The sequence below is a fragment of the Diaphorina citri genome, unplaced genomic scaffold (genome assembly GCF_000475195.1).
Source record: "Diaphorina citri unplaced genomic scaffold, Diaci psyllid genome assembly version 1.1 scaffold51, whole genome shotgun sequence".
Classification (NCBI taxonomy): domain Eukaryota; kingdom Metazoa; phylum Arthropoda; class Insecta; order Hemiptera; family Psyllidae; genus Diaphorina; species Diaphorina citri.
In genome coordinates, this window is record NW_007377488.1 from 329908 (window position 1) to 350761 (window position 20854).

At 35.9% G+C, this 20854-nt stretch overlaps 1 protein-coding gene and 1 long non-coding RNA gene across 5 annotated transcripts; one reads left to right on the forward strand and one right to left on the reverse strand.

The window, feature by feature from the left end:
* Nucleotides 1-3016: 3016 nt before the first annotated feature.
* Nucleotides 3017-15064, reverse strand: LOC103516127 (vesicle-associated membrane protein-associated protein A). 4 transcript variants are annotated; one of them, XM_017447014.2, is made up of 5 exons: nt 14982-15064; nt 14597-14734; nt 14014-14043; nt 13387-13455; nt 3017-3326 (listed from the first exon to the last, which is right to left on the reverse strand). In XM_017447014.2, the coding sequence occupies exons 1-5, from the start codon at nt 15057-15059 to the stop codon at nt 3177-3179; spliced, it is 465 nt and encodes a 154-aa protein (XP_017302503.1). In that variant the 5' UTR covers nt 15060-15064; the 3' UTR covers nt 3017-3176. The 4 variants fall into 4 exon arrangements, with proteins under 4 accessions (XP_017302503.1, XP_008479318.1, XP_008479325.1 ...); XM_008481096.3 differs by having other exon boundaries at nt 14014-14046; XM_008481103.3 differs by lacking the exon at nt 14014-14043 and having other exon boundaries at nt 13387-13485.
* On the forward strand, nt 11028-20737 carry LOC113470251. Its single transcript, XR_003393372.1, has 3 exons — nt 11028-11094; nt 19828-19831; nt 20462-20737. It is a non-coding gene; the product is annotated as an uncharacterized LOC113470251 (long non-coding RNA).
* The last annotated feature ends 117 nt before the right edge of the window (nt 20738-20854 follow it).

Sequence of the window (20854 nt, forward strand, 5' to 3'; positions counted from 1 at the left end):
GTAAACAGCTTGATATTCATTACTTTTTGTTATACATTACGATCAAAATCTCAAAGAATGAGAAGTTCTACTATAAATTTTACTATAGTGTGCCGCTGAGAGATACAGGGGAAGTGATTTTGCTTCCCCTGCATTACCGAAGGTACATGGAACATCTGATCACTTTTTGGCGATTTCAAAGATTTCTTATCGCAAAATGCGTTTCTTTCAGACAAGGCCGTATCTAATATTTTTTTTATTATGTTTACGGAACAAAACCAAAATTATGATGATGAAAATGGAAGAAGAGTTTTGTTAGTCTCAAAAGAGTTTGCCAAATTGTATTAATTCGTACCTTCGTCTCAGCTTGGGCAAAAGAGACTGAGTGAGGTCTACAGTTCACAGAACTACTAGTAGTAGCACATAATAATTAATAGTAAAGGAAGCTTGGAAGAGGAATATAAACATATTATGTATAGGTGAACGCAAGTCTGATGTTTGAAGTTCAATCGATGAAGACACTATTTTGAAACAGTAGGTTATAAGTATGACACTACAATAGGGCCCACACTGACACAACACTACAGATAAAGAGAAAGGCTCCTTCTGTATGTACTTCAGGAGTACATTTTCACAGAATGGCCCCCCTCTCTCTGCTCTTTTCAAGGTACCCACTGGAATCCCCACAGTTAGTAATGTCTACGCCTACTATTAAAGAATACCTACATAGGAAGGAAGAAAGAAAGATGTTCTTATGGTGGCATAATTTGCTACCAGATAGGCAGACAGAGCTTTAGAGTATTTTCTCCTCTCCCTGCAGAGGTTCTGGATGACAGATTTAGGGATAAGTAGATTTATTGATGGTAGAAAGATTTGTTTATTAGAGATAGGTAGTTGTTAGAGGTAGGTTTGTTAGAGATAGGTAGAGTCATTGATGGTAGATTTGTTAGTTAGAGATATTTAGTTGTTACAGATAGGTTTGTTTATAGATAGTTTATAATAGGACAAGAAAGTATTTTTGTAAGAAATGTCCACCCTGAAGAAATGCACTGTAGTACCGGGGTGGTTATGTGGTGACACACAAAAAAGTTGTGAAGAAGCTCTGCTTTACCACAAAGAATTCATGATTTGATTTGATTTTAGCCAACACCTGGGAGCAGCCTAAGACACGTTTCGTTCTTATTTGAACTCATCAGTTAGACATAGCTCTCAGGTGTTGGCCAAGAGACCGACACTTATAAAATATACAATAAAAGCATTTTCCAAGAGGGTTTGTAGATAGAGGGGTAAATTTTAATTTAAATAAATACAAAATTGAAAACTATAACAATTTAGTGAAGAAATAGGTCGTCGAAAAACGGACCCCTTTTTCTTGAAGCAAAACAGACAATTTATGACAATATGCTTGAAACAAAATCAAATTCAACACATGCCAACAATAAAATGGGTTGATATACAAATTATTGTGAATTCTTGTAGGTGTTTGGCTCATGCGTCTGTCAATACCCAAGGAGTTCAATTTGCCTTAAAAAAATCCACAAAGGAGTGAATTTTCAAACTTACAACAAGTATAATTCACATAGGCTCACACATAACCCACATAATAATATATCAACCTAAGAACTCTTAGAGTTTCGAAAACAAGCAAGAGTTTGATCATCTCAAATCTCGAGCAAGTTTATCGAAATTTCAAAATCATTTCATTCTGATTTCTCGTTAATAAAAAAATATGCTTGAAACAAAATCAAATTCAAACATACCAACTTGCCAACAATAAAATGGGTTGATATACAAATTATTGTGAATTCTTGTAGGTGTTTGGCTCATGCGTCTATCAATACCCAAGGAGTTCAATTTGCCTTTAAAAAAATCCACTAAGGAGTGAATTTTCAAACTTACAACAAGTATAATTCACATAGGATCACACATAACCCACATAATAATATATCAACCTAAGAACTCAGAGTTTCAAAAACAAGCAAGAGTTTGATCATCTCAAATCTCGAGCAAGTTTATCGAAATTTCAAAATCATTTCATTCTGATTTCTCGTTAATAAAAGCTGGAAAAGATCAATGTTTTGCACAACTGTTTTTGCAAATATGAATTATTTTGGTTGAGCTTGAGTTAATGTTTTAGCAAATATTACCTAATTATTTTGGTTTACTTTATTTGACTCTCTTCAATACTATTATTTAATATTGTTAGAGGGTTTCCGAACTGCAATGTTCTAGGGTAGGTATGAATCTAGCTACACCATTGGGACTTTACTGTAGGTGAAATAACAAATAATAATAAAATACTGTTAATTTTTTAAAATGTTGGTAAGTTTTTAAAAGTACTGTTCAATTTGTTTTGTCTTGTACAACCTCGGTGTAAGCTTTATTTGAATGATAACGCTCAGGGAGCGTTATTGATAACTGAAACACATACGCGAAATCGCGAACGGGTAACCCAGGGCGCGGAGAAAGTGGGAGGTTGCGTGTTCGATTTCTGCGCAAGACGAGAAAAAATTAATAGGGGGGGACGAGAACCCCTCTTACCTGACCTAGACTAGAGGAGTAGACACAGTAGGTAGAATACAAACAATAATGCAAGAGTCTTTAGAGTTTAGAGTTTAGAGTATACAATAGTTACAATGGGGCTCAACCACTTTTTTTTTTCTTCGCTGATAAAGGAAGTTCGAAACACGCTGATTTCAATAGAAATGCTTAAAATTTCAGTTAATAAAATCACCGTGTAGTGTTTTATATTTAACAATTTTATTATTTTTGTTTAAACAGGAAATTGATTTTTTTTTTATTATTACAAAATGTTAACGTTTGTGTGTGAAAGAGTTTAACTTTTTTTTTTCCAAAGGAGGGGGAACTTTTTCATATTTTAAACTTATGTTTTAAACGCATGTTTTTTCTCATGTTTTTTTTTTTTTTTTAAACAGGAAATTGAATTATTTTTATTATTACAAAATGTTAACGTTTGTGTGTGAAAGAGTGTTCCTAATTTTCGTAGGATGTATTTATTTAACTTTTTTTTTCCAAAGGAGGGGGAACTTTTTCATATTTTAAACTTATGTTTTAAACGCATGTTTTTTCTCATGTTTTTTTTTAAACTTAGTTCTGTTTTTAACAAATAAGAAAGGAGTGTTTACTGTAAAAGAGGGAGAGGGGGTGTGTAAGGGTGGAGAAGCTGGCCAAACAATCTACAAGACGAACTTGCCCAGGGCAATACCAAGAATAGCGGTGAAGATAGCCAGAGCCACAATCATTGTCAGACTGATGTCAGAGTCCCGTGCCTGGTGATCTTGTTGATCCGACTGGTGCTGCCCGTAACGGAGTCGAAGCAGTTCTTCCTGAAATTACCAAGAGAAAAGAGAAAACATAAGAACAAGCAAGTACAAGAAGTATAATTATAAAATACAGAATAGACAACACCTTGTTTATCCTGCTGCACTGAGAAAAAACTAGGGTACCCAATCGAGTGACTGTGACTGGGTTCCAGAACTTTTAAATTGAACCCTATTTCGGGATGTCCGACACTATAATATAGTTTTCTCAGTGTGAGCTGTGAGATAGGACTGAAAAGTCCTTTTACGACCCTGGTACCTCTATAAGAGCAAGCACAGAAAATATAGGTACAAGAAGTATAATTATAAAATACAGAATAGACGACACCTTGTTTATCCTGCTGCACTGAGAAAAAACTAGGATACCGGAAGCCCAATCGAGTGACTGTGACTGGGTTCCAGAACTTTTAAATTGAACCCCATTTCGGGATGTCCGACACTATAATATAGTTTTCTCAGTGTGAGCTGTGAGATAGGACTGAAAAGTCCTTTTACGACCCTGGTACCTCATCTCTAAAATTTTGACTTAAACGAATGTATTTATTGAAAAACCGACGGACAACATGTAGGAAGGAAGGAAGGAAAAATCATTCCATTTTAGAAGAAGAGGCCTTCCTTTCAGTTTAAATTTAAATAGATATTCTCCTAAGTTATGACTCGATCGTAAGCCTATAGTTTATTGTATTGAAGGAAGAAAAGTATTTAATTACAATGTTACTAAAAAAAAAAAAAAAAAAAAAATCCGTCTATTTAGTCTCAAAAGAGTTTGCCAAATTGTATTAATTCGTACCTTCGTCTCAGCTTGGGCAAAAGAGACTGAGTGAGGTCTACACTCTACAGTTCACAGAACTACTAGTAGTAGCACATAATAATTAATAGTAAAGGAAGCATTTTGGTTATGTGGTGACACACAAAAAAGTTGTGAAGAAGCTCTGCTTTACCACAAAGAATTCATGATTTGATTTGATTATTATTTTTATTGAGAAGCACTGAAGAAATAAGTTTAATTAACCAAATTCAAACTCATGTGTCAGCGAAACTGATGTAGCAGTCAAAAATTTGATTTCAAATTTCCCTACACCAATTTTTCTCAAGTTTCAGACCAAAAAACGAAAAAAAGATGTTGGAAAAAAATTGCTTTGAACAGCAGCAAAATTATGAAGAAACGAGGCATATTTTACAAACCCAATCTTGTAGCTAGCCCTTCAAATTAACTTGAATCTAATTCTTTAGTCAATGGCTTGCCATGCGGAAGGCCCGGATTCGATGCCCATCAGATGAAAAAAATGCGCAAACATTTCAAAGGGCGATAAACAGAATCCCTATTTTTTCTTCAATTTTTTTATTTATTTAATAAATTGGTAAGTCAATTCCAAAAACCATGCAAAACTTGGTGAAGATTTGGGTGGTAAAATACGCCCAGATAATCAAGCTTCCCCTGCATTACCGAAGGTACATGGAAGCCACGTGAATCTTCTGATCACTTTTTGGCGATTTCAAAGATTTCTTATCGCAAAATGCGTTTCTTTCAGACAAGGCCGTATCTAATATTTTTTTTATTATGTTTACGGAACAAAACCAAAATTATGATGATGAAAAGGGAAGAGTTTTGTTAGTCTCAAAACCAAATTCAAACTCATGTCTCAGCGAAACTGATGTAGCAGTCAAAAATTTGATTTCAAATTTCCCTACACCAATTTTTCTCAAGCTTCAGACCAAAAACCGAAAAAAAGATGTTGGAAAAAAAAATTGCTTTGAACAGCAGCAAAATTATGAAGAAACGAGGCATATTTTACAAACCCAATCTTGTAGCTAGCCCTTCAAATTAACTTGAATCTAATTCTTTAATCAATTGCTTGCCATGTGGAAGGCCTGGATTTGATGCCCATCAGATGAAAAAATTGCGCAAACATTTCAAAGGGCGATAAACAGAATCCCTATTTTTTCTTCAATTTTTTCATTTATTTAATAAATTGGTAAGTCAATTCCAAAAACCATGCAAAACTTGGTGAAGATTTGGGTGGTAAAATACGCCCAGATAATCAAGTTGGAAGAGGAATATAAACATATTATGTATAGGTGAACGCAAGTCTGATGTTTGAAGTTCAATCGATGAAGACACTATTTTGAAACAGTAGGTTATAAGTATGACACTACAATAGGGCCCACACTGACACAACACTACAGATAAAGAGAAAGGCTCCTTCCGTGATAATCAAGAGATACAACTACTTGGAATTATAAGAAAGCCGTGACCTACTGAGTAGAATATTAATGTATTTACAATGTTTACCCACCTAAGAGTGCAATTCCTACCATCCTACCCCAGCGTATTCTCATAAACTTTAGACAGACTTTAATTAATAGGAAAATTATTAGGAGCTTGTAGATCCTTTCACTTTAGAACTTATAAATCACCTATTTATAGCTTTCAAGTCATTTATGAAAAGAGCTCATTTCAAGTTTTTATTTACAGTTAGGAAAATATTCAAGAGTAACATCCTGACAAATTAAGCCAAAAGTCACCTCTTGAAACTTGTAAACAATATTCTGACACTAGCTAACACTCACTCGTTGAGTTTGTAAAAATCCTTCCAAACATTGTTCCACTGTGAAATGTTATGTCTTTATTTCAGGTTGAATTATAAATATCGCTACAAACTACATCAAGCGAATACAAAGCCATTATTAATTAAACACGAAACAAGGATGTTTCCTATTTTAATTCAATTTTTGCCAGAATAAAATATTGAAACGAGTTGAAACTCCTACTTTTTTTTACATTTCTTACAAATCGCTGTCTACGACTCCTACAATATTAATGTAGAGAATGAGAGATGCTATCTCTGCCTATAAATCGTATAAATCGAGTTTCCTACGTGATATTTTTGAAAAATAAAATAGATTGAACGATCAAATAACTCCCAAAGGTCTTCGCAGACCGACACATGACGTCAGTTCATGTGTAAACCATGGCTGTTTCAACGTTATTTTTTTTGCGACCTTTTAGCGACATTTTAGGGGTTTAGGGACCGTTTTGGATGTGTTTTTGAGTGCGCCATGCTTTTTTTGGGTACTTTTACATCGGAATAGGACTCTATCTCGAAAAAAATTTCTTTGGTTGAGCCCCGTACACGGTAGTTTATGTACAATACGTACAAGAAAGGAGGGAGAGTCGGAGAGAAGGAGATCGGAGAGGGTATACAAATGTAGGTATTATACCGGTATTACCGGTACTTCCCTTACCACGTGAATCATGTGATATAGGTACATATAAGAGGGATAATGGGATATTTTTTCTGGCATTCATACTAAATTTAATTAGCTGAATCTAATTACAGGCACAAAATATTCTCTTTTTGCCAATATAAAATAAAATTATGATACGCCCTGATTACCTAGATATTATGTACTTAGGGATGCCAATAGAATTTATTATACTACCCTTCCGCCCTGGATACCTAGGAGTTCTCAGGAGGATCACTCGTTACTGAAGTAACTGAGCTCTTGTGGAATTAAAAGTTCCTATTTTATTATTATGTTAAGGCGGTCGTACTTAGGGATGCCAATAGAATTATACTACCCTTCCGCCCTGGATACCTAGGGAGTTCTCAGGAGGATCACTCGTTACTGAAGTAACTGAGCTCTTGTGGAATTAAAAGTTCCTATTTTATTATTATGTTAAGGCGGTCTCTTCCTGATCCCTTGTGTGCCGCGCCCATTTTAATTTAGGACTATTGCACTAAAAGTTCCTAAGTAAAGGGTTGGATTGAGTCAGCCTCAGGCCGACTTGATAGCTCACCTGCTTTGTAAGCGCTAGGTCGCGGGTTCGATTCCCGCGGGAGATGATCTTTATCCTAAACAGTAAGGGTTCGTTCTCGGAAAGGCCAACTTTTTCCTATCTTGTCCTCCTTCATTTCGATAAGAACAAATAGTAGGTAATAATAAAAATGTCATTTGATTTTAAATAACTTTTCTTGTATATTTTTTTAAATTATTTAAATTACTTTTATTTATACTATTTATACTTAATAATAATCAATTATTTATTATTATCATAAAAAAAAAACTGAAATATGTAGTAGGTAATTTAAATTAAACAATACCAGTTAATCACTCAAGTTAAGAAACGTTGCGCGTGGATAGTAACCGGAGTAGTGACCATCTGGGCACACGGTTGCTGGCTTTCCTCACCCCTCTTTAGGTTAATGTGAGGAGGTGGGTAGCTCATTACCGAATGGAGGGTAAAACCACACGTCACTAAAACGCTAGCAGAGATTCAATAATGTTACAAACCTCTAATGTTCTAATTATCAGGAGAGAACACGATCATAATCAATTGATCATTCGCTAAAAATTGTCGAATGGTCGTCAAAAATTGCATTCACACTGTGGCGTCTGAATGCGCAGAGTAAACAGCTTGATATTCATTACTTTTTGTTATACATTACGATCAAAATCTCAAAGAATGAGAAGTTCTACTATAAATTTTACTATACTGTGCCGCTGAGAGATACAGGGGAAGTGATTTTGCTTCCCCTGCATTACCGAAGGTACATGGAACATCTGATCACTTTTTGGCGATTTCAAAGATTTCTTATCGCAAAATGCGTTTCTTTCAGACAAGGCCGTATCTAATATTTTTTTTTATTGTGTTTACGGAACAAAACCAAAATTATGATGATGAAAATGGAAGAAGAGTTTTGTTAGTCTCAAAAGAGTTTGCCAAATTGTATTAATTCGTACCTTCGTCTCAGCTTGGGCAAAAGAGACTGAGTGAGGTCCTAACTAGGTACATATTGCATAGTACAGACCTACATCTACAATTCTACATAATTATTACCTAACTGCCCAGCTATCAAGGTACGGTATCTACGAGTAGGTACCTACTGTAACCTAATTTCGGTTATGTGGTGACACACAAAAAAGTTGTGTAATGTAAATGCAGTTTGTAAATGCAGTTTCTTTGTGTTATTATGTCACAACTTTGGTGCTCACTGCAGCATTGTAGGATTTTTCCAATATCTAATAATCCTAAAATTCAATGTTTACCTACCTACCATGCTTGCACCGGTCGCTATGCGCATTTATATGTCATAGCTACTCATTTTCCTCACGAGGCTGAGTGGGCCCCGCAACAGCCATCATCAATTGTTTTTTTTTTTTTTTCTTGACGTTCGCGCACTACCACCAGATTCCATATGAATGTACTCGTATTTATAATTGAGAACTAAAGATGGCTATTTATTGAGTCATCTACTCATCAAGCTTGCAGTTCTGCAGTTATAATAGACAATTAGACATAGATGCTTACAATATGAATCATCAAGGTGTAACTTGATAAAAATAGGTATCCGTACACACTGCAACGAGATACTGCTGTTAGAGATTGAGTAAGCAAACATTGTCAGTTGGCAAGCTTGGTGGGTTTTTTTTTGGATCAGGAGGTTGGTGGTGAAGAAATATTTTCCAACACGGCTTCATGAATATTATCAAAGTTTACTTTGCCAGCTGCTATATCACTTTGAATGCACCAGTACCAGTTAATCACTCAAGTTAAGAAACGTTGCGCGTGGATAGTAACCGGAGTAGTGACCATCTGGGCACACGGTTGCTGGCTTTCCCCACCCCTCTTTAGGTTAATGTGAGGAGGTGGGTAGCTCCTTATCGAATGGAGGTTAAAACCACACGTCACTAAAACGCTAGCAGAGATTCAATAATGTTACAAACCTCTAATGTTCTAATTAACAGGAGAGAAGACGATCATAATCAATATCAATAATTGATCATTCGCTAAAAATTGTCGAATGGTCGTCAAAAATTGCATTCACACAGTGACGTCTGAATGCGCAGAGTAAACAGCTTGAAATTCATTATTTTTTGTTATACATTGCGATCAAAATCCCAAAGAATGAGAAGTTCTACTATAAATTTAAATATAGTGTGCCGCTGAGAGATACAGGGGAAGTGGTTTTGCTTCCCCTGCATTACCGAAGGTACATGGAAGCCACGTAAATCTTCTGATCACTTTTCGGCGATTTCAAAGATTTCTTATCGCAAAATGCGTTTCTTTCAGACGAGGCCGTATCTAATATTTTTTTTATTATGTTTACGGAACAAAACCAAAATTATGATGATGAAAAGGGAAGAGTTTTGTTAGTCTCAAAAGAGTTTGCCAAATTGTATTAATTCGTACCTTCGTCTCAGCTTGGGCAAAAGAGACTGAGTGAGGTCTACAGTTCACAGAACTACTAGTATACATATGTATCGACTCTTTAATAATTTCTTGAATGTGCTTTCTTTGGATGTTGAAAATGATAAAACTTACCAATGACTTGATCATGACATCTCTATTATCTGGACACATATTTGAACTGGTCACTGTCTGTCCTGCCATACCGTTGGAATTAATCTAAAACCAATCAAACAACATTTCATTCATTAGGTAGCTATAGCTAAGACCTCTTACCACCAGAATACTATACCAATCAAACAACATTTCATTCATTAGGTAGCTATAGCTAAGACCTCTTACCACCAGAATACTATACCAATCAAACAACATTTCATTCATTAGGTAGCTATAGCTAAGACCTCTTACCACCAGAATACTATACCAATCAAACAACATTTCATTCATTAGGTAGCTATAGCTAAGACCTCTTACCACCAGAATACTATACCAATCAAACAACATTTCATTCATTAGGTAGCTATAGCTAAGACCTCTTACCACCAGAATACTATACCAATCAAACAACATTTCATTCATTAGGTAGCTATAGCTAAGACCTCTTACCACCAGAATACTATACCAATCAAACAACATTTCATTCATTAGGTAGCTATAGCTAAGACCTCTTACCACCAGAATACTATACCAATCAAACAACATTTCATTCATTAGGTAGCTATAGCTAAGACCTCTTACCACCAGAATACTATACCAATCAAACAACATTTCATTCATTAGGTAGCTATAGCTAAGACCTCTTACCACCAGAATACTATACCAATCAAACAACATTTCATTCATTAGGTAGCTATAGCTAAGACCTCTTACCACCAGAATACTATACCAATCAAACAACATTTCATTCATTAGGTAGCTATAGCTAAGACCTCTTACCACCAGAATACTATACCAATCAAACAACATTTCATTCATTAGGTAGCTATAGCTAAGACCTCTTACCACCAGAATACTATACCAATCAAACAACATTTCATTCATTAGGTAGCTATAGCTAAGACCTCTTACCACCAGAATACTATACCAATCAAACAACATTTCATTCATTAGGTAGCTATAGCTAAGACCTCTTACCACCAGAATACTATACCAATCAAACAACATTTCATTCATTAGGTAGCTATAGCTAAGACCTCTTACCACCAGAATACTATACCAATCAAACAACATTTCATTCATTAGGTAGCTATAGCTAAGACCTCTTACCACCAGAATACTATACCAATCAAACAACATTTCATTCATTAGGTAGCTATAGCTAAGACCTCTTACCACCAGAATACTATACCAATCAAACAACATTTCATTCATTAGGTAGCTATAGCTAAGACCTCTTACCACCAGAATACTATACCAATCAAACAACATTTCGCCAACACCTGGGAGCAGCCTAAGACGCGTTTCGTTCTTATTTGAACTCATCAGTTAGACATAGCTCTCAGGTGCTGGCCAAGAATTTGGAAGTGATATTTATACTTCAGAGATGGAAATTGTGGAGAAACGAGAACCTGCGTTTTCTATGTAGGATTATATTTGTGTTGAGTGTTGTTGTGAGCGCCACATGATTATTATTTTTATTGAGAAGCACTGAAGAAATATTTTCCAAAACGGCTTCTTGAATATTATCAAAGTTTACTTTGCCAGCTGCTATATCACCTTGAATGCACCAGTACCAGTTAATCACTCAAGTTAAGAAACGTTGCGCGTGGATAGTAACCGGAGTAGTGACCATCTGGGCACACGGTTGCTGGCTTTCCCCACCTCGGATAGCTCGTTATCGAATGGAGGGTAAAACCACACGTCACTAAAACGCTAGCAGAGATTCAATATTGTTACAAACCTCTAATGTTCTAATTAACAGGAGAGAAGACGATCATAATCAATAAATCAATTGATCATTCGCTAAAAATTATCGAATGGTCGTCAAAAATTGCATTCAAACAGTGACGTCTGAATGCACACAGTTTTAATCAGAATTTCCAGGATTAGCATATCATTATTTTTTTTGTTATACATTACGATCAAAATCTCAAAGAATGAGAAGTTCTACTATAAATTTTACTATAGTGTGCCGCTGAGAGATACAGGGGTAGCAAAGACCCTCACCATGCACTCAAGTACTTAACCCGAGTGTGTCTCCTGTGTGATTTAACCCTAATGTTAGCATGGAGTCCAGAGGAGGCAGGAGAAATGATCGAAACATATAAAGTGTTTGAGAACAAACCTCCCGGAGGGGGCCCGAGCCCCCTCACCCCCTAAATACAGCTCCTGTTTCAGACAATTCCGAAGAATTTTGGTTTGTGTCTGTCCGCTTTACTTCTTTTTAGCATGTCATTTCTAATTCGATTTTGATCAAATTTGGTATGGAAAACCGGTTTGGGCCGTAAACGGTCCCCATAAGAAATTCAGCGATTCCGGATGTACAGTGCGCATGACGCATGCGCGAAAGGGAATTTTTACAGGGCCTTCACATCTCGGGTTCTACTAATCCGATTTTGAAGAAATTTGAAACACAGCTTTGGAATAGGTATTAAAAGCTGAAATCAAATCATGAATTAATTCAATTATTATTAATGGTTAAGGAGAGCGTTTTTACGACTTTTGTGGTTATTATAGCATTATTAAGTTCATCATTTGTATTTGTATTTTTTAAATTTGGTATGGAAAACCGGTTTGGGCCGTAAACGGTCCCCATAAGAAATTCAGTGATTCCGGATGTACAGTGCGCATGACGCATGCGCGAAAGGGAATTTTTACAGGGCCTTCACATCTCGGGTTCTACTAATCTGATTTTGAAGAAATTTGAAACACAGCTTTGGAATAGGTATTAAAAGCTGAAATCAAATCATGAATTAATTTAATTATTATTAATGGTTAAGGAGAGCGTTTTTACGACTTTTGTGGTTATTATAGCATTATTAAGTTCATCATTTGTATTTGTATTTTTTTTTTTTTAATTTTTATTGCAAAAAGTTAAATTCGATTGAAATAGTCATCATCAGCTACAACAAGATAATAAACTTACCAAGCTTCAACTCTTAATACAGCTCACTTCATATTTACAAATACAAGCCATGGGAATTTTTTGTGAATGAAGACAAGGACTTAGGAAGAATCAGAACATTTGAGGACCAGGAGGAGAACGGAAAAGAAAAATAAAGAATAGAACCAAAGACACAAAGAAGTCCAAAGATATGAAGTATCACACCTTCTGAATTCTAACAAAACAGACAAACAAGCACAGAAAGAAGATAGAAGGAACAAGGAAATGAGCAATACGAAAGGACTTATCAAGGGAGGAAAAAGGAGAAAAGAAGGTAACAAAAATACAATGCATGCAAACAACAAAAAGTCCTCGTGCAAAAAGAGGAAACTGAAAAACGAAAAAAAAAAAAAAAAAAAAAGATGGTGTCAAACCTTGAGTTCCACTCTTAATAAGGCTCACTTCAGATTTACAAATATAAGCCATGGGAATTTTTTGTGAATAAAGACAAGGACTTAGGAAGAAGAATCAGAACATTTGAGGACCAGGAGGAGAACGGAAAAGAAAAATAAAGAATAGAACCAAAGACACAAAGAAGTCCAAAGATATGAAGTATCACACCTTCTGAATTCTAACAAAACAGACAAACAAGCACAGAAAGAAGAGAAGGAACAAGGAAATGAGCAATACGAAAGGACTTATCAAGGGAGGAAAAAGGAGAAAAGGTAACAAAAATACAATGCATGCAAACAACAAAAAGTCTTCGTGCAAAAAGAGGAAACTGAAAAACGAAACAAAAAAAAAAAAAAAAATAGAAGATGGTGTCAAACCTTGAGTTCCAAATTTTCCTGTCGCAGGGCACTCTCCTCTTCCCTTGAAGTGGTCACCTCCTGTGCTGCCTTAGCCAGTTCACTATCTGGACCAGCAGTCTGCTGCAAACACAACACCCGGCCATATTTGGTATCAATGACCAACAACCAAAGTACAAAGCCAACCTTCAAATTAAGTTTGGGACATATTTTCATTTTTCTTCTCCCTTTCAGTAGGAGAACAAGATTGTCAATTTTCAATTTAAGTAGACTCCCTTCTCCCACCTTTTCCCTGTGCTTAAAGAAACATCATGATAAATGCATCTTTTTTTCCCATTAAGTAAAGGGCACATATAACATTTGAGTAGTGTACCAACAGGAAATACATGTCCACAGTTACATAATTATGTAGCTGTTGTAGCTACTGAGTTCTGAAACCTTTAGATCTGGAGAAGTCAGTACTTAGTATGATAAAGAGCAAAGAAGAATTTTCAAAACCAACATATAGTATGGGAACAATGATAAAATTTTCAATGAACAAGTAGGGAACATTTATGGAAATATTGTACATGGACTTCAAGATGGGTTTAAGTTGTAATCTTGTAAACACAAGTGAAACTAAAAGATATCTACTACATTTTTCAAAGCTTTAGCCAGTTCACCATCTGGACCAGCCGTCTGCTGCAAACACAACACCCGGCCATATTTGGTATCAATGACCAACAACCAAAGTACAAAGCCAACCCTCAAATTAAGTTTGGGACATATTTTCATTTTTCTTCTCCCTTTCAGTAGGAAAACAAGATTGTCAATTTTCAATTGAAGTATACTTCCTTCTCCCACCTTTTCCCTGTGCTTAAAGAAACATCATGATAAGTACAGAAATATCATTTAAACTCCTAGACAATGCATCTTTTTTCCCATTAAAGAGCACATATAACATTTGAGTAGTGTACCAACAGGAAATACATGTCCACAGTTACATAATTATCTAGCTGTTGTAGCTACTGAGTTCTGAAACCTTTAGATCTGGAGAAGTCAGTAGTATGATAAAGAGCAAAGAAGAATTTTCAAAACCAACATATAGTATGAGAACAATGATGGAATTTTCAATAAATAAGTAGGGAACATTTATGGACATATTGTACATGGACTTCAAGATGGGTTTAAGTTGTAATCTTGTAAACACAAGTGAAACTAAAAGATATCTACTACATTTTTCAAAGCTTACCTCTGGAATACGTCTTGATCTTTCATCTGGGTATACAGGACCAAAGTTTTCAGGACCTTCATCATTATTTTCTAGGGGATTTTCAAACACACACCTCAATTTGTATTCGCTTATTGAACTGGGTTCCACTTCTTTCCACTGAAACAAGAAATTCAAATTACAATGTCAACCAAAGTCAGAAATACCAGAGTGCTGGTCTATTTCAGAAATAGTTAGAAGATATCTTTGTCACCTAATTGAGGCAATTCATAGCAATTTTCCCCTGAAAACATGTGCTGCAATTGTGAATAAGGTAATACTTTTCAAGTTATTTCAGCTGGGAAGAAAACACAATGAAAAAGCAATAGCTAGAGAGTAATTCTAATCTATCTACAACTTTACTCACCAAAGAATCTACATTGACTTCTCCATCAGGGGCACTGATTGACTGAACCATGAATTTGTGCTTATTCTTTTCGTTCATGTCACTGGTACCTCCGGTGTGCAAGCCTGATGTGATACCTATCCACTCGGCCACGGAGGTTGCCCATTATCGTTATTATTTTTATTTAATTTTTTCATTAATAGTATTACCATTATCATCAATTGCTTTTTTTCTTGACGTTCGCGCACTACCACCAGGTTCCATATGAATGTACTCGTATTTATAATTGAGAACTAAAGAATGACTATTTATTCAGTCATCTACTCATCAAGCTTGCAGTTCTGCAGTTATAATAGACATAGATGCTCACAATATGAATCATCAAGGTGTAACTTGATAAAAATAGGTATCCGTACACACTGCAATGAGATACTGCTGTTAGAGATTGAGTAAGCAAACATTGTCAGTTGGCAAGCTTGGTGGTTTTTTGGATCAGGAGGTTGGTGGTTCGAGTCCAAGCCAGGTATAAATTTAGCAGAGTATAAATTTGATTCCTGGCGGGGTCGAAGTTTTGTGCTTGGTGTTCGGGGTGCACTCAGCCTCATGAGGAGTATGAGGACAATTGAATTGAGTAGCTACTTTAATCGTGTAGCGACCAGTGGCGGCATTACGAGTGTAAAAAATTGATGATAAGAGTACATGATAATTAATTATTATTAATAGGTAGTAAAGGAGGCACTTAGTTATGTGTTGATACCAAATAAAGTTGTGAAGAAGTTATCTGCTTTACCACAAAGAATTCATGATTTGATTATTATTTTCCTTTTAGGCGCTTTACTTTGCCAGCAAGAGAGTGACTCTTAATTATTTTTTCCCCCCATTTGTAAGTAATAGTTCCTAAATCCATCTTTTTTCATTGATTCAGGTTTTAGTCCTTACATAGTGGCTATCACTATACTAATGTGAGGACCAAGGCTAATTTTTTCAACTGTAGGTTTAAGACTCGAGTATAAAGATGGTTTAAAACATTGTGCTTGTTACATTGTCAAATCCCAAGGATGTCTGGTACAATGAATTCTCCCTCATGTTTTATTCTATGCAAATATTGGGAATATGCATGGCTACATTTAAAAATAGTTTTGCATTGTGATAATGATAAAAACAACTATATGGTATTAAAGTCAGCTGGCAGGGCAAGGAGGTAGTGAGGTAAACTACTATTGCACCTACCTATACCTAGCTACTTTATAGTATGTTAGTATGTGGAAAATCGATGCGATTTTCAACCAGCGAACTAGATGCATTGCAAGTATTGGTTCAATATTGCGAAGTAATTGCCTCCCCCGAATCTCCTAACATGTGGTTGGGGGTTTGTTCATTTGGAGCGAAAAGTTGGTTGCGTAGGGTGGAGTACGAGCTTCGGTTTATCTCAATCCCTTAGGGGTGAGCTATTTAAATATTTTTATTATTATTATTTTCAAGAGGTTAGATAGAGGGAACTGTAGTAGTTGAGGTCTTATCGTCCTGAAACCGAAGAAAGGCAGAGTAGGAGAAAGCCCGCCGTTCCGAGAGCGAACCTTATCTGTTTAGGATAAAATCCGCCCCGGGCGGAAGTCGAACCTGCGACCTTAGGGGCCTCCTGACACTGCCCTGGTCCCTACTCGTTTAAAGAGTAGCAACTTTTCATCCTTACAAGTCTGAGTGGGTATATTATCTTGAAGTACCTTTATTATTTTGTTTTATATTTGTAAGTAGTGTTTGTATGTACCCATTTATTTTTTGTAATTAATGATGCAATAATAAAAAGTATAAATAAATGCCTAATTTTGTATTCAAAGTTCAAACTTATTCCCCCTGGCTTATTTATGATAATACCTAGGCTTTATAGGTAACAAGTAACAAGTGATAAATAATTCAGATTAATAGCTAACAAACTTGACTAAATTGTACACTATTGACAGCAATGTCCCAAGTCCGATTTTCTATTTACTTCAACCTTTTCATAAGCACAAAATACTTAATTATATTGACGCGATTACAAAATAGGTATCAAATTATCAATAGTAGGTAACTTGGATTTTCTATTAAAATATCGACGCTAGAAAAACATTGAATCATTATTTCTACGTGAGAAGGTCACATATCCCTACGGAAGCGGAAACATTTCCTTTTGGAAACTGAACCCTTGATCTTCGATAGTTGGCGCTAGGTATCATGCCACCTTGTGGTTAAACTCCTTATTTTCCTTCAAAAGAGGAAAAAGAGTTTTCGAGTCTCACGTTTCTAAAGGAGAATACGACTTAACTGTTTGTTTTTTGCTTTCCAGCTGGTCTCTGCTCTGACTACAATCCGTTCTGTGAATAAGACTGATGCAACAACCTTACTGTCTACATTCGGATCTCTGGAAGCCATTGTCAAAGCATCCAAAGACTCCCTCTCTCTATGTCCAGGCCTAGGTAGAGTATATTGTATTTTTCTGGTTGTTGTTGTTGTTGTTGTTGTTGTTGTTGTTGTTGTTGTTGTTGTTGTTGTAGCGGCTTTAGCTTTCGCCGAATGGCGATAGCAGCACAAAAAAAAAAGTTGTGAAGAAGCTCTGCTTTACCACAAAGAATTCATGATTTGATTTGATTATTATTTTTATTGAGAAGCACTCAAGAAATATTTTCCAACACGGCTTCATGAATATTATCAAAGTTTACTTTGCCAGCTGCTATATCACCTTGAATGCACCAGTACCAGTTAATCACTCAAGTTAAGAAACGTTGCGCGTGGATAGTAACCGGAGTAGTGACCATCTGGGCACACGGTTGCTGGCTTTCCCCACCCCTCGGGTAGCTCGTTATCGAATGGAGGGTAAAACCACACGTCACTAGAACGCTAGCAGAGATTCAATATTGTTACAAACCTCTAATGTTCTAATTGACAGGAGAGAAGACGATCATAATCAATAAATCAATTGATCATTCGCTAAAAATTATCGAATGGTCGTCAAAAATTGCATTCAAACAGTTAGGAAGGAACTTTGATTTTTCTAATTTTTGTTTTTATGACTACAATTTCGGAATACCACTGGTTCGATAGCATTCTTTAAGCCCTTTCTTTTGATAAAATTGGATCTTGAAAAAGTTTGCCCAGTTCAGACTTATGTAGCGTAGACCCACAGGTGGGCCAATAAATGGTACGTTTTTTAGGTGGGCGAATAAATGGTACACTTACCCTAGTTCCTAAATCCATCTTTTTTTCATTGATTCAGGTTTTAGACCTTACATAGTTGCTATCTATACTAGTGTGAGGACCAAGGCTAACTTTTTCAACTGTAGGTATAAGACTCAAGTATAAAGATGGTTTAAAACATTGGGCTTGTTACATTGTCAAATCCCAAGGATGTCTGGTACAATGAATTCTCCCTCATGTTTTATTCTATGCAAATATTGAGAATATGCATGGCTACATTTAAAAATAGTTTTGCATTGTGATAATGATAAAAACAACTATATGGTATTAAGTCAGCTGGCAGGGCAAGGAGGTAGTGAGGTAAACTACTATTTTACCTACCTATACCTAGCTACTATATAGTATGTTAGTATGTGGAAAATCGATGCGATTTTCAACCAGCGAACTAGATGCATTGCAAGTATTGGTTCAATATTGCGAAGTAATCACAAAATTGGCCAACGTTTCGCTGCAGAACAAAAAACATGGATATTTTCTGTGGAGATTAATCTATGGCAGACTAGCACGGGAAGATGGTCTCAGCCAAAATACAACGCACGTACCTTTGAATTTGAGTTCTGTAGGGGTACCCATTTATATATATATTTTTTTTTGTAATTAATGATGCAATAATAAAAAGTATAAATAAATGCCTAATTTTGTATTCAAAGTTCAAACTTATTCCCCCTGGCTTATGTTCTGTAGGAGGTTCTATTAGAAGAGGCTGGTCTGGTCGTGACATTTTAGATGAATTGGGACACTTTTTTCACTGCAAAATTTGATAAATACTGTATTTTTATAATTTTTGGGTACAAAAGATAAAAAAAATAACGTAATTTTTCTGTTCAATCGAACGAAAAAATTTCAACACCAGCCTAATCAGTTTTGTTTACTGCGCATGTCACAAAAACAAAGAATGATAACGTAATTTTTCTGTTCAATCGAACGAAAAAATTTCAACACTAGCCTAATCAGTTTTGTTTACTGCGCATGTCACAAAAACAAAGAATGACGTCATTTTTCAGACATCCTAAATTACAGACTGCAAAAAAAGGCCCTTTTACACTTTACGGTTTTATCGGTTACGCAAAAAATTAGAAAACATTTAATGATCTTTTGTGATAATTTCAGGCTTTTATTTTGAAGATGAGAATCAAGGGCTACTCTCCTGGAGGGGTCAGATTATCTGGTCTAGCTCAACCGAAATTTCGAAGTTCTGACGAGGAGGCCGATTGAAATCCGAAACAAAGTGGTAAGCCCCGGCCTATTGCCTGAAAGTGATTCTAAAATACGGTCCGTAAAGAATCAATTTTTCGGTTCCGCGGGAAATTTCAAATTATTTAAATTGGTAAACAAAAGCACAAAATGGGCAAGTTGCAAGTTTTACCGGTTGGGTACCTTGGTGCCGGGTATCTTCTGAATTTTTTTATGTCTTTTTATGAAAGTTCTAGGTTATATTCTATTGAAAACTGTGGACCACACTTAAAAAACTTCAGAACCTGGGAGTTCTGGGACCTTCTGTATAGGAATTTGGAAGGACACATCTATGTAGTACCATATTTTGAGATCCTTTGTGAAGCCAATGTACAAGTAAAGACCTTTGTGAAGGAATAAGTTATAGCTATGGAAGGAGAAAGAGCATCAACATCTAAAGGTAAGTACTGATCAGAATAAAAGGTAGGTATAAAATATGTATACCTACAGTTTCCTTTTTCCGGGGGAATTTAAAAAGGAAAGATACCAGCCTGAAATTTCCCTTTCTAAATAAATAGCAAAGGTTGAGTGCCAAAACCAAGTGTTAGTCCAATAGCAGTCACCCTAGGGCTAATTGAGAAACCAACAAACAAAAGTCACCTCTTGAAACTTGTAAACAATATTCTGACACTAGCTAACACCCACTCGTTGAGTTTGTAAAAATCCTTCCAAACACTGTTCCACTGTGAAATGTTATGTCTTTATTTCAGGTTGAATTATAAATATCGCTACAAACTACATCAAGCGAATACAAAGCCATTATTAATTAAAGAAACACGAAACAAGGATGTTTCCTATTTTAATTCAATTTTTGCCAGAATAAAATATTGAAATGAGTTGAAAACTCCTACTTTTTTTTTTACATTTCTTACAAATCGCTGTCTACGACTCCTACAATATTAATGTAGAGAATGAGAGATGCTATCTCTGCCTATAAATCGAGTTTCCTACGTGATATTTTTGAAAAATAAAATAGATTGAACGATCAAATAACTCCCAAAGGTCTTCGCAGACCGACACTGTTTTCTATGTAGGATTATATTTGTGTTGAGTGTTGTTGTGAGCGCCACAGTACTCCCCCCCAAGTGACAGCGTTAGTCACTAATTAAGCAGCGTGCAGCGAGGCAGGGCGGGAAGGGAGTGTTGTGTGGCGGGATATCATCTGGACTTGAAGTGCCGAGTCCTGTGCAAGTGCTCTGAACCCGCAAGCAGAGGTGTATTAACGTGCTGGGTTGCACAGAGTGCGCAGCCAGGACGCGGTCAAGTCCAGATGAGGGCTCTCAAGTTTCCTAATTTCCATCACGTCGGGGTCACCAAACACACACACAGAGAGATCTGGAAAAATTGCCAAGTGAAATGGTCTACTCTGTGATTTCAAGGATCCAGCTTTCTTATCAACATTAGTTTGCAAGAATTTCTCTTTAAAC

Bases quoted from the DNA above. Each gene is read 5' to 3' on its own strand.
- LOC103516127 (XM_008481084.3), bottom strand. From the start codon at position 15,059: ATGAACGAAAAGAATAAGCACAAATTCATGGTTCAGTCAATCAGTGCC. The intron at 14,735-14,981 runs GTGAGTAAAGTT...TTCTTGTTTCAG, and splicing joins AAGTCAATGTAGATTCTTTG to TGGAAAGAAGTGGAACCCAG. The intron at 13,489-14,596 runs GTAAGCTTTGAA...TTGTGTTTGCAG, and splicing joins GATCAAGACGTATTCCAGAG to CAGACTGCTGGTCCAGATAG.